The sequence below is a fragment of the Hemiscyllium ocellatum genome, chromosome 18 (genome assembly GCF_020745735.1).
Source record: "Hemiscyllium ocellatum isolate sHemOce1 chromosome 18, sHemOce1.pat.X.cur, whole genome shotgun sequence".
NCBI lineage: Eukaryota > Metazoa > Chordata > Chondrichthyes > Orectolobiformes > Hemiscylliidae > Hemiscyllium > Hemiscyllium ocellatum.
In genome coordinates, this window is record NC_083418.1 from 56,396,781 (window position 1) to 56,409,097 (window position 12,317).

Here is a 12,317-nt window from a genome sequence, read left to right on the forward strand (position 1 = left end):
ACCACAGTTACATTGGACACACCGGGTACTGCCGCCCTGGATGACACTGGTCTTTGAGGGAAAGGCGTTAAGGTTGTGCTGTTCACTGTGCTTGGGTGCCCGGTCTTCAGGGCAGTTTGAAAGCTGACATTTGATGCTGTTGATTGGTTGATGGTATTCGCTGTCTCAGTGAAATTGGCCGTCGATGGAGTTGACCAAAGATGGACGGTCACTGGCGTCGTCTCAGCTACTTCAGAGTCAGAGTCAATCAGAGTCCTGAGAGCATCATGCACTGTGGCTGGAGGGGATGGGTTCAGGGGTGTGGCTTTCATGTCATCTGAGCTGGCCAAGGGTGAAGCTGTAATGACAGAATTTGATAAGAATCATCAGAGATAAGACAACATAAACCCTGTGTACATATACATGGATTATACAATGTCATGAGGGATGAGAGCATAACTTCACTGATTGGAGAAGGGATGGTTGTGTCATCAAAATTGCTGCAAGGTCCAGAGGCTGGGAAGAGGAAACATCTCACATTTTGCCATGAATCAGTAAATATCAATTCTCAAGCTCCTACAGCAGTCGTCTCTTTAGCAAGCTGTGGGAGCAATTGAATTCTTAATGGCTCCTTTTGTGGTTTTGAACATTCATTTGCATTAATTTGTGGCATTTGAGAAATGGAGCTTGAATAATTATCCTGGGGCCTCTGCTAACTAACAAAGTAAAAGCAGCAGGCTCATGGCAACACCAACATTTCAGAGTTTCCCTCCAAGCCACAAACCTACATCACTGATTTTTCATTGTTGCTGGGTGAAATTTTTGGAATTCCCTACCAGGGATCAATTGCTTTAATCAAGGGCTATTTTTGAGATTTAAAAAAAATGATTTCAGGGATTCATTACATATTCTTGCTCACCCACTTATGTGGCACACTCACACAGTAATGTTCTGTACATGTGATGACTTGTCGGATATTTGGACTCATACAGAAGCAGAATTAGAATTATTTCTTATACACTACAGTATTAAAATTGGTTCAAGTGGTGGGTGCGGTGGGCACAGTTATAACATTTAAAAACATTTGGATAAGTACATGAATAGGAAATGTTTGGGAGGAATATGGGCCAAGCACAGGTCAGGTGGGACTAGCTTAGTTTGGGCTGGTTCAACCAAAGGGTCTATTTCCGTGCTGTATGACTCTATGTTTTAGCAACAAAAGATGTCAAAGTAACAGACATCCTGTTACACAAAGCAAATCCATCTCCCCCAACACACCGTCCAACAGAATGGTGAGGTACAACACTTGTTTCAATTGCATTATTCATGCAAAGCTGCAATTTTTTCACCAGGCAGCCATTACCATTTGTACTGCACCTTCGATCTCATGCACAGGTTTAAATATATCAGTTGATGCAACATTGATGAATAATGAAATATGTTGTAGAAGCTTTTCATCTTGCACTCATCGAGATAGTTCACTAGAATATCAATTTAAAAGAAAAACCAACAAACAGTGTTCAGGCCAGTGAATTATCAGGTAAATTAGGCAGACAATGCAAAGATCATACCAATAGCATATTCCTTTGGTTATCTGTGACAAGTGAGGTATTGACCATACTTAAAACAGAGTGTCCAACATTAGATGTGATTCCACAATTGGACAACATTTATTCAATAATCCTGACTGTGTGAAGAATGACACTGACAACTAATTTAGGATTATCAGTTGGGCTCACATTGTGATGCCGTGTGTGTACTGGAAACTACATGTTTAATCTGGGGCCCTGTTCATTTGCAGACAGGAAGTACATTTGTATCCCCTGTGCCTGTTTCAACTCAGCAAAATATGTGACTGGTTTATTTTTTGGGGCAGACTCAAATAGACTGGCTTAAAATTTAAGAAAGTCTTGGAGTTTAACTGTCATTAACTGGTGCATTCTGCACAGTGATGTCTCCATCAATCAAGGTTCACTTGTCAATCAATCAGCACTAAGTGCCTCAGTAATCACTGACTGTCAATTGGAAAAAGACCAGTTTATTTCTAACCTTTCCTTCCAGTCTGCTGATGCGTGCTTGCTCCTTGCGGTACCCTTCCCCTTCTAACATTCACCACCCACCCCCCCCAAGTGCACCTTGCACAGAATACAGCAAAACCAGCCGCATATTGCCACACTCAGCTCCAACCACCCCAGAACTTTAACCCAGCCGACAGAAATCTAACAACACAATTAACACAACCATGTACCTACCCAGCTTCGCTCCCATCAAAGGTTTCTCTCCTGGTTCACTGGAGATGCAAACTATGATCGAATGACTGTGTAAGAGTAAGGATATGTAAGCAAGGCAGAGCAACTCCTCACTCATTCTGTCTCCCTTATGCGTGAAGTCAAAATGTCTTTGATGAGACACCAGCCCAATAGACTTTTCCTGGATGTTTCAGGGCTTTCAGAGGCACATTTGCCCATTATTTCCATGGGCAATGAACACTGATCCCTAACTACCTGGACTGTACAATTACCTTCAATACACAGGTTGCATTAGTTGAAGTCTTAGGGTCATCATCACCAGGCAAAGAGAGAATCAGCATTAAATTCCAGCTGTGACAACTATTTCCACCTCTCAAGATTGAACAAAATGAAATATAGGGCTTTGTCCATAATCCTGGCTAAAGGACTTTGAACTCTGAAAGACAGTTGTTCTTTTCAATATGTAGAGATGGACAAAATTGGGCATTATGAAGCAATTGTGTTGAATAAATAAAGTTGGATGTGATTTAAAAAACTACTTTTATGAATTCCTTGCATTGGGGGTTTAATTATTTCATAATGAGGTCTGATGGAACTGAATATCCATTTTAGAAATACAAATGATTTGTAGCTTTGTTTATGCTAGAAGGGGTTTTTTTGTCAGAATTGTGGATTTAAGTAGGAGTTGTGTTGGGCCATTAAACTAGGTGAGAAAGATAAAAAAAGACTTGCAATTTTTAGCACTTTCCATGATTACCTGGAATCTGAAAGCACTTTGCTGTCAACTGAAGGATAGTCAATGTTGTATAGTAGGAAACACAAGCCAATTTCACAGTGCAAGCTCACTGTGATAATTTAGTAAATCTAATTTAGTAATGGTGACTGGTGAGGACAACATGGAGAACACCTTGTTCTTTTACAATAAAGAACCCTTGAATCTCTCAGTTCAGCATCTCATCTGAAACCCAGCACCATCAGTATGCTTCAGTCCTGAAGTGCCAATCTTAAGCTGGTGTTTGAGACTCTGCATTAAGGTTTGAACTCAACCCTCTGAATCAGAAGTGAGAATGAGAATAATGAACCACAGCTGACACTAGAAATGGAGATCGTTGAGCTCCAATAGTTGAAAATGATATGTTCTGTGTGGCTGTTAAAATCCATCAACACACAAGACTGTTGAATGATTCAGTTTAGTGTATTGACAGGAGTTATCACTGCTATATCAGAGAACATTAGTAGATATAATGATTGTCAATATACTAAATGAATTGGTGGTCAGTATTGATGATACTGCTATTGAAGGAGTCACACTCTACACTAAACACACTTATTCCAGGACTTTAATTCCCATCATCAGCATCAATAACATCAGCCAGAGATGCAGAGGTTTGTGAGCTGGCTGAGTTGGAGGTAAGATGTTTGACACACCTTGTTCTGTTATGATCTGAAATGCTGTGACGAATTGCAGAACAGTGTGACATCATCTTATTTGCTGGTAACTTTAAGGAAGTTGGATAAATACTTGAAATGAAAAAAATATTGCAGAGCTCCATGGGAAGGACCAAGGAGAGTGGGGCAAATTGGACAGCCCTGTCAAAGAGCTAGTGCATGTGTGGAGGGTAAATGACCCCCCACTTCTCTAAAGAACCAGAATGATCAGAGGTCAATTTGACCATTTGTTGCTTGTTTATTTCAACAATGAAGAGGACCATTGTGATCCCTAACCCTCATTTGCCTACGTCCTATCCCTTTTCCCAAATAACTTTGAGGGCCTCTTTAAATCTGGCAGGAGCTGAATAAGTGTAGCTGTCCAGATTGAAACCTCAAGACTGTGTCAATTGGCTGCCAGTATGGCAATCCCTGGGGAGTCGATGGTGAAGGAGGGCAGTGAGGGGAGTCAGGGGTTTGATAGCTAGGGGGAAGATAGTCACCATCACAAAGTGCAAAGGTCAGTATTGATTGTCAGTAACAGCGACAATGAAAATAACAGGGAACCTCCCTGTGACAACAACACCTAGCTTCCATTGGCCATAAAAGTGGATGGAAGGGCATGGATAGGATAAATAGACAAAGTGGATAGAGTGCAAGCACAATGCAAGCTCAGGTCTAGCTGCAGTCCTACCTACATCAGAAGATTTCCATCTTCAAAGGAAATTACAATCTGACACAGGTCATGCTTCAAGCCTGATATCTTGCAAAATGGTATTGGCCACATTTCAACGCTGATGCAGAAAGAAGGATACTCCAACTAATGCAAAGGCAAAGGTGTTAAAAATGGACCCATCCCCTGCCATCAAATGCCTTCCCCCCGCCACCCCCACCACCCTCCACTTACCTGGGAATTCCAGAATTGCTATGATTGTGAGAAAGAAATTACATGTCATTCACTTGTTTTTCTTTTGGGTGAGAAATATTCGTGAGGTCAGCAATTTGAGGTGGTGACCTCTTGCATCAGACTCCTTCATGTGTGTGTTAGCTGTCAAATTAGAAACTGGGGCATTAGGTGCCTTGAATATTCAAACTGGAATGTCTACATAAAAAGGATAAAAGTTAGAGGACTATGGAAAAAGAGTGGAGCGGGGAGGCAGGTCATTGGACAATCTGAAAAGTTCTTTCAAAGCACCTGCAAGTTACAATGGGCCTCTATCCAAAGTGTCACATTTCAGGGCGCAGCAGAGAACAGTAGGTTCTGATGAAGATGACACAGAAGTGGGGGTTTTTATGGAGTGTAAATCAGGATTATGGGGGGAGTCAGTGACCGCAATATAGAAAGAAAAAGGTGTTTACTACTAAAGATCATCTGTTTACCACTTTGAATGAGAAAGACCAAATTAAGCCAGATGACAAGTAAGATAATAAATTAAAAAGTTGGAAAGAAAAGATTGAAGGAGTAACCTAACAAATTTTTTTTTAAGTGTTCATGGATCCAGTACAGAAGGAGGCCAGTTGGTCCATCAGCAACATGCTAGCTGAAAAACAGCTGTCCGAGTAGGTCACAGTAGTTCAAATATTTATCCAAGTTTATTTTTAAATGTGCTGAGGGGTCTGCCTTTACCACCCTTCAAGTAGTGAGCTGCAGTCTTGGCAAACAATGGGTGAAAACATTATTCTTCTAAATTACCTCTGATTCTTCTACTGTTTACTACAAATCTAGCCTCCTACAAATCTTGATCTCCCAACAACTACTTATATTTATACACAACCTTTATTGCAACGAAACATCCCAAGATACTTCACAGGAGGATTGTGAAAGCAAAATATGACACTGGGCCACATAAGGACATCTTAGGTCAGGTGACCAAAAGTATGGTCAAACAGGTAGGTTTTAAGGAATGACAAAGAGTAATAGGGGGACCTGCAGAGGTTTAGTGAGGGAATTCCAGAGTTTACAGCCTAAACAATGATGGCACCATTAAAATTAAGGGTACTCAAAGGGCCCAGAAATGGGAGACCTTGGGGATTTGAGGGCATGGAAGAAATAACATAGACAGGGAGGGTCAAGGCCATGGAGGGATTTCAAATCAGGGATGAGAATTATAAAGTTAAATAGTTGCTTGAGAGGGAGTCAATTTAATTGAGTGAGCACATGATTGTAGATAAGTAAGACTTGTTGCAATTAAGACATGGACTGCTGAATTTTGAGTAGCCTTAAGTTTACGGAGGATAGACGGTGGGGAATCCAACCAGGTACGTGTTGGATTAATTGAGTCCAGAGGTCAGAAAGGCATGGAGAAGCGTTTCCACAGCAAGTGATGTGAGATAGGGTTGAAGTTGAATGAAGATACTAAAGAAAAATATCATCTCCAGCGATTAATGATCAAGAACCCCAGCATAAAGTTGAGCTGGAAGCAAGTCTTATAGGCTTGGATGAAGGCAAGATAGAGAAGATTAACAGCCAGGGTACTTTTTTGGCTTAGTTCTAGACCTCATTAATAGATCAATGGTCAGGACAGTGGATGCTTGTAATCTACTGTCATTCTATGAGCAGATAGCATTGCTGATGAATATATTAAGCTTAGAAAGCCAGATGCAATAAAAAGATGTTTTGGAAGGTGCTGCAGCATTGGCCATAAATGAAATTGGTAGAGGTCCAAATGGAATGGGCAAAATTGGATTTAGTGTCAAACCTGAAGATGCTTTTGGTCGATGGATCACCACCATTCCCCCATTTGGTGGTGACGACATTAATAACTCAGAAGTACGCCAGGTTTTGTATGTTTCACTGTAAAGGGAAAGCTGAGGAGTAAGTGTTGCTCTTGATGTTGTCGCATCCATGGCAGTGTTTCGATTCATCTGTGGAGTTGTCACCACTTGGAATGTAAGAGGGTTACTTTTGATAGTGACTGTTTCCTCAACTGATTCCGTTACTGATGCTTTGGTGCGTGAAGAAGAACGCAGGTAAGAGGACAATGTTCGCTGGCGAAGAGTTCGGGAAGTCCAAGGCCACACTGGAGTTAAATGAGATGTTTCTAACGGCCGTTGTACAGGTGGAGACAATTGTGCAGAAAGGTCTAAAAGCTGGTAGATCATCCCAGGTCCTGTAAAACAGGTAGTATTGGATTAAACATGTGTGACAATTGCTTTTGTCTTCACTGTGTTGGCCACGACATCAAGATAAAGTATTGCACTCTCTCAAATATTGTCAGATATTTTAAATGTAACTAAACAGGCAAAATAGCCTTTTGGCACCACAGGACTAACATATAGAATCATAATAGCGAAGGTCTGCCCAATATGCTTGTGCAGGTTCTTTGAAAACTTTTCCACACTGCTTCCCCTCCACCCCCATATCCTTGAAAAGGTTTTGACTTAAATATTCATCACATTCTTTTCTGAAAATAACTATTTAATTTGCTTGGATCAGACTTGTTATAAAAATTCCAACAGCATAATTATTCTGAAAACTAAAATGGACCATAACACGTAGCAAGGTATTTGAATCTCACAGGCGGATAGGTTTGGTTTGCTTGAAGGGTAAAAATAATGAAACATTTGAAACAGGAGTTTAACCTGACCCAAACTCACCCACTTCTGTAGACAGGACTGAGGGAGAACAACCAATCCAATCTCAAAAAGTGGACTGGTCATTTAAATAGTTCAACAAGACTGTGTGCCTTCATTTTAACACTGATTCTACTGTTACTAAAAGCAGTATATCTTTGAATGAGCAATAAAAACAGAAACTGCTGCAAAGACCCGGGTCTATCAGCTTTTGTGAAGAGAAAGCAGAGTTAATGGTTCAGATCCAGTGACCCTTCTTCAGAACTGATCGCAGCTAGGAAAAGGTTGGTATTTATGCAGAAAATGGGGTGAGGGGAGGAGCTCAAAAAGAGATTAAAAACAACTGGCCAGAGAAAGACTAGGTAAAGGTCTGCCTATGAGGATGATAGCTGCTAACAGGGACTATTCGAAGCTGACAATGGGTTGTGATGACAAGGCTTGGTGTGTGGGGGGTTAGGGTTGGACATGGAAGAATGTGTTCAAGCCCTAAAGTTCTTGAAAAGTACAGGAGGCTGAATAGTTCCCAAGTGGAAAATGAGGTGTTGATTCCCCAGCTTACGCTGAACTTCGCTGGAGCACTGCAGCAACATGAGACAGAGAAGTTGGCCTGGGAACAAAGTGGTGTGTTGAAGTGGCAGGCAACTGGAAGCTCGGCGTCATTTCTGTGGACAGAACACGAGTGCTCTGCAAAACGGTCTGTAAAAAGCAGGTCTTCGCTTCCTTTCTCCAATGTAGAGGAGAGCACATTGTGAGCAGCGAATGCAATAGACTAGATTGAGTGAGGTGCAGATAAAGCACTGCTTCACCTGGAAGGTATGCCTGGGACCTTGCTTGGTGAGGGGCAAGGACATAAATAGGCACATGTTATATATTCGGCATTTGCAAGGGAACGTATCATGGAGCTACTGGGAGCTGTTGTGAGTGGAGGAGTGGACCACAGTGTCCTGGAAGGCTGGCAAGGATGGGGAGGGGAATGTCTGTCTGATGGTGGCATTCTGCTGGAGGTGGTGAAAACGGCGGCTAATGATCATTGGATGTGGATGCTGGTGGGATGGTACGTGAGGACAGGGGACACAATCGCTGTTGTAAGAGGGAAGACAGTGGGTACGGGTCAACGTTTATTACAGAACTTTACATTTTATTCTTATGCAAATTAAATGATTTATCCAGTGCTGTAATTTAAAAATGCCAAAGTTTCATCTTGCAACTTTCAAACATTTTTAATTCTAGGCAATTTTATTTTTCAAAACGACACTTTAGTTCAAGGGCTGCAGATACAATGGGAATCACCACCATCTGCAATTTTGCCTCCAAGTCACATCCCATTCTGACTTGGAACTACATCCCCCTTCCTTCACTGTAACTCAGTCAAAGTCCTGAAATTGTCTTCCAAGTAACACTGTGGATGTCCCAACATCGCACAGCCTATAACAGACCAAAATGTTTTCCCCAGTTGGAAAATCTAGAACATTAAACCATAATCATGTCAAGAAATTTCTTGTAAAGGTGATCAACCTTTGGAATCTCCTGGTCCTCACCTACCATTCCACGTGCAACTACATCCATAGGATCACTAAATTCTGAATTGATTAGTCTCATCCCGGAAATTATTTTTTAAATGCCTTAGCAAGAATTTAAATTAAGTACCCATAGATATTTGGAAGGCAAACATTGCAAGAAAATGCTGGACCATTTGTACAACAGTACATTTCATTCTAATGCAGGTAGTGACAGTTTGAGAGAATTGCGATGCCAAAATACTTGTCACTTTCAGCAAGCCTTTCAGCTGGAGGCTTTCAAGCTTCAACTCAGCCCAGTAACTACATCCATAATCTTTCTTTGAACGTCATACAGACAGTCAGGCTTTAGAAGATAGATTACTGTTCATAGCAGCTGCTGTCTTAAAAATGAGTTTATAAACTGGAGGAGACTGTCTAATGCTAATTTTGTGCAGAAGTAAAGGTTAGTTCAAACACTTAATCTGATGCCTATTTGAGATTGGCCAACAATGAATGCGTATAAAACAGACCTGCTTTAATAGTAGGTATCTTTCTACTGCCATTTTCTGGATTAGTGGTGCTGCAAGAGCACAATAGTTCAGGCAGCATCCGAGGAGCAGTAAAATCGACGTTTCAGGCAAAAGCTTTATTCCTGATGAAGGGCTTTTGCCCGAAACGTTGATTTTATTGCTCCTCGGATGCTGCCTGAACTGCTGTGCTCTTCCAGCACCATTCATCCAGAATCTGGTTTCCAGCATCTGCAGTCATTGTTTTTAGCCACCTTTCTACTGCCAGTTCACTTAACTACAATTAGAAAACTGAACGAAGCTGAGTTTCCTCCTTACTCCTTTGTCATTTTTCAACCGAATTGCCCACCATATACTCTGAGTTGTTGGTAAAAGTGCAAATTGCTTGCACTTCTTTCAACTTAGTATATTTGCTACAAGCAATTGTGGCTTTGTCTCAAATTCTGAAATACCCTCCCAATTGGCATTGAGAGTCCATCTACAGCACATAGAGTGCAGCAGTTCAAGGCAGCAGCTCACCACCTCCTCCTTGAGGCCAATAAATATTGGTCTAGTCAGCAACATCCAGGTCCCGTCAATGAATGCTTTAAATTTCTATTTTGCAGAAACTGAATGCTCAAAGAACACCTCTACTTTTTCTATAAACGTGACCCCAGATTCTGGCTACATGTTATCTTAATTCTCCATCTTGCTCCCACTCTGACATCTCTATCCTCTGCCTGATCACACAAAGATCAACAAGAGTTTGCGGGACACAGTATCATTCCTTATTGAGGTATTTGCAGTCTTCAGGAGTCAACGCTCGAGTTTGACAATTTCAGATCAGAAACTCAGTCCTCACTTTCTGCAACAGCAGCAACCTGTAATCGTTCTGCTTTTGAAATTCTAAGCTGATCAAATTCTAACAGGACTGGACAGGATAGGTGCAGGGAGGATGTTCCCGATGGTGGGTGCGTCCAGAACCAGGGGTCACAGTCTGAGGATTTGGGGGAGATCATTTCGGACGGAGATGAAGAGACAATTCTTCACCCAAAGAGTGGTGGGCCTGTGGAATTCATTACCACAGGATGTAGTTGATCCTAAAACGTTGAATGTATTCAAAAGGTGGCTAGATATAGCACTTGGGTTGAATGGGATCAAAGGTTATCGGGAGAAAGCAGGATTAGGTTATTGAATCGGATGATCAGCCATGTACCTGATGAATAGCAGAGCAGGCTCAAAGGGCCAAATGGCCTCCTCGTGTTTCTATGTTTCTATGAAATGCACATATTTCCTAGAAGCATCTTTTTTTCTATTCATCACATCATCACTACCTTTTGCCTTGCACCATCAACTCTTCTGCCATTTCCTCTCTCCTGCCCTCTACTGTATTGTAAATTTAGCACTGTGTCCTTTAATACCCTCCCAGCTTTCTCTGCCTCTGTGCTTTCTGAAAACAACTCTGACATGTTCCCAATTGTGACCAAAGGTTATTGATGAAAAACTTCAACTCCACTTCTATCTCCAGAAATGCTGCCATGCCTGGTGAGTATTCCCACTCTTAGTTGTTTTTATTTCCAACTCACTGAGATCTAGCAGGAGATCATTCAATGTTGCCACAAGTATTGTAACTGCTGGAGATGTACTATGCAAAATCGAAAAACACAAAAAATTAAATGAAGAACATGCTAAAATCAATGAGTACTGCATCAAAGGTGACCAGAATATGTTCCACATAATTCTATTCTGAAATAATGCATTGAGCAAAGAAATTATTGCAATATCATGGATGACTTGTTCCTTCCTAAAGTGAGTAAGGGAGAAGAAGGACGGTTACATTTTTGAAAAAGACAACTGCAATTTTATCTTGTGGAGACTGCAACTCAAATACAGATGGGCATGCTTATTTTTACAAGAACAATGGATGATTTATTCTGGAAACCTGCAGCATAGAGGAATGAATTGGTATTATCTGTTGAACTAAATAAAATAGAAAATTTAAATTCTAGATCACCTTCAAGAGAGCTGAAAATAAAATCATGTGGACTGGTGAAACCATCACTGTGCACACACGATGATATCAGAGATTTGGGGACAGATGTATGACAATGTCTATAGTATGCTGAACAGAATAAAGGAAAAATCTCATGACAATCAGAACTGCTCAAAGATAGTTCCTTGGTACCTTCATATCAAGGAGAAAGTGAGGACTGCAGATGCTGGAGGTCAGAGCTGAAAATGTGTTGCTGGAAAAGCGCAGCAGGTCAGGCAGCATCCAAGGATCAGGAGAGTCGACGTTTCGGGCATGAGCCCTTCTTCAGGAATGTTTTACTGAAGAAGGGCTCATGCCCGAAACATCGACTCTCCTGCTCCTTGGATGCTGCCTGACCTGCTGCGCTTTTCCAGCAACACATTTTCAGCTACCTTCATATCAAGCCTTACCTTGCACATGAAAGACTGGTTTAATAAATATGTATGTTCACATACATCCTAACCCCCTGTTATATCTAGCAATTCCAATCCTAAGTATAACTGGATAACAGTTCCAGGCAGCGTTAATAAAGAAATGGGATTTGAGTCAGATGTGGAGGAATTAGCACTTTCCAATGCTTTCAGCCCAACCTCATTCAAACAGAAGATTCAGAAGTTTATAGGTATTGAAATATGAGAATCCTGGGCTTCAAGAACCAGGTCTTGGTTATTATATAGTCGTCAGGCCATGGTTTGGACATATGTGGTTTCTAAGAACTATGAATTCTTAAAGCTTATTATGGTGAATTACACCTTCCTGAAGCATTCATTAACGGCTTTCACTCACTACAGCTTATACCTTTTTGATAAGTGCCTGAAGTGGTTTGACAGCCCTTTAAACTATTAATTAATTAATGGGGCTCTCTTAATGGTTAATCTCCCATGCCACAAATTTGGCTAATTAATGTTCAACGCAAGCTTTGCACCTAATTCATCTGGAAATATTTTTCTGCATTTAGAAAAGTAAACACTATCTTTAAGAAAAGAGGGAGTATCCCTTTCAAAACTGTTATAATGCAGAAACATAAAAGGAGATGAAAGAAAGCAAAGAA

At 41.1% G+C, this 12,317-nt stretch overlaps 1 protein-coding gene across 1 annotated transcript; it reads right to left on the reverse strand.

Annotated features, from left to right (window-relative positions):
* Nucleotides 1-7: 7 nt before the first annotated feature.
* Nucleotides 8-6,758, reverse strand: LOC132824311 (uncharacterized). The gene is made up of 3 exons (XM_060838657.1): nucleotides 6,356-6,758; nucleotides 87-337; nucleotides 8-46 (listed from the first exon to the last, which is right to left on the reverse strand). Exons 1-3 carry the CDS (start codon nucleotides 6,756-6,758, stop codon nucleotides 8-10), a joined length of 693 nt encoding a protein of 230 aa, XP_060694640.1.
* Between the last annotated feature and the right edge of the window lie 5,559 nt (nucleotides 6,759-12,317).

Bases quoted from the DNA above. Each gene is read 5' to 3' on its own strand.
- LOC132824311 (XM_060838657.1), bottom strand. From the start codon at position 6,758: ATGATCTACCAGCTTTTAGACCTTTCTGCACAATTGTCTCCACCTGTA. The intron at 338-6,355 runs GTTTGACACTAA...CTGTCATTACAG, and splicing joins TCGACCAAAAGCATCTTCAG to CTTCACCCTTGGCCAGCTCA. The intron at 47-86 runs GTGAACAGCACA...CTCAAAGACCAG, and splicing joins AGACCGGGCACCCAAGCACA to TGTCATCCAGGGCGGCAGTA.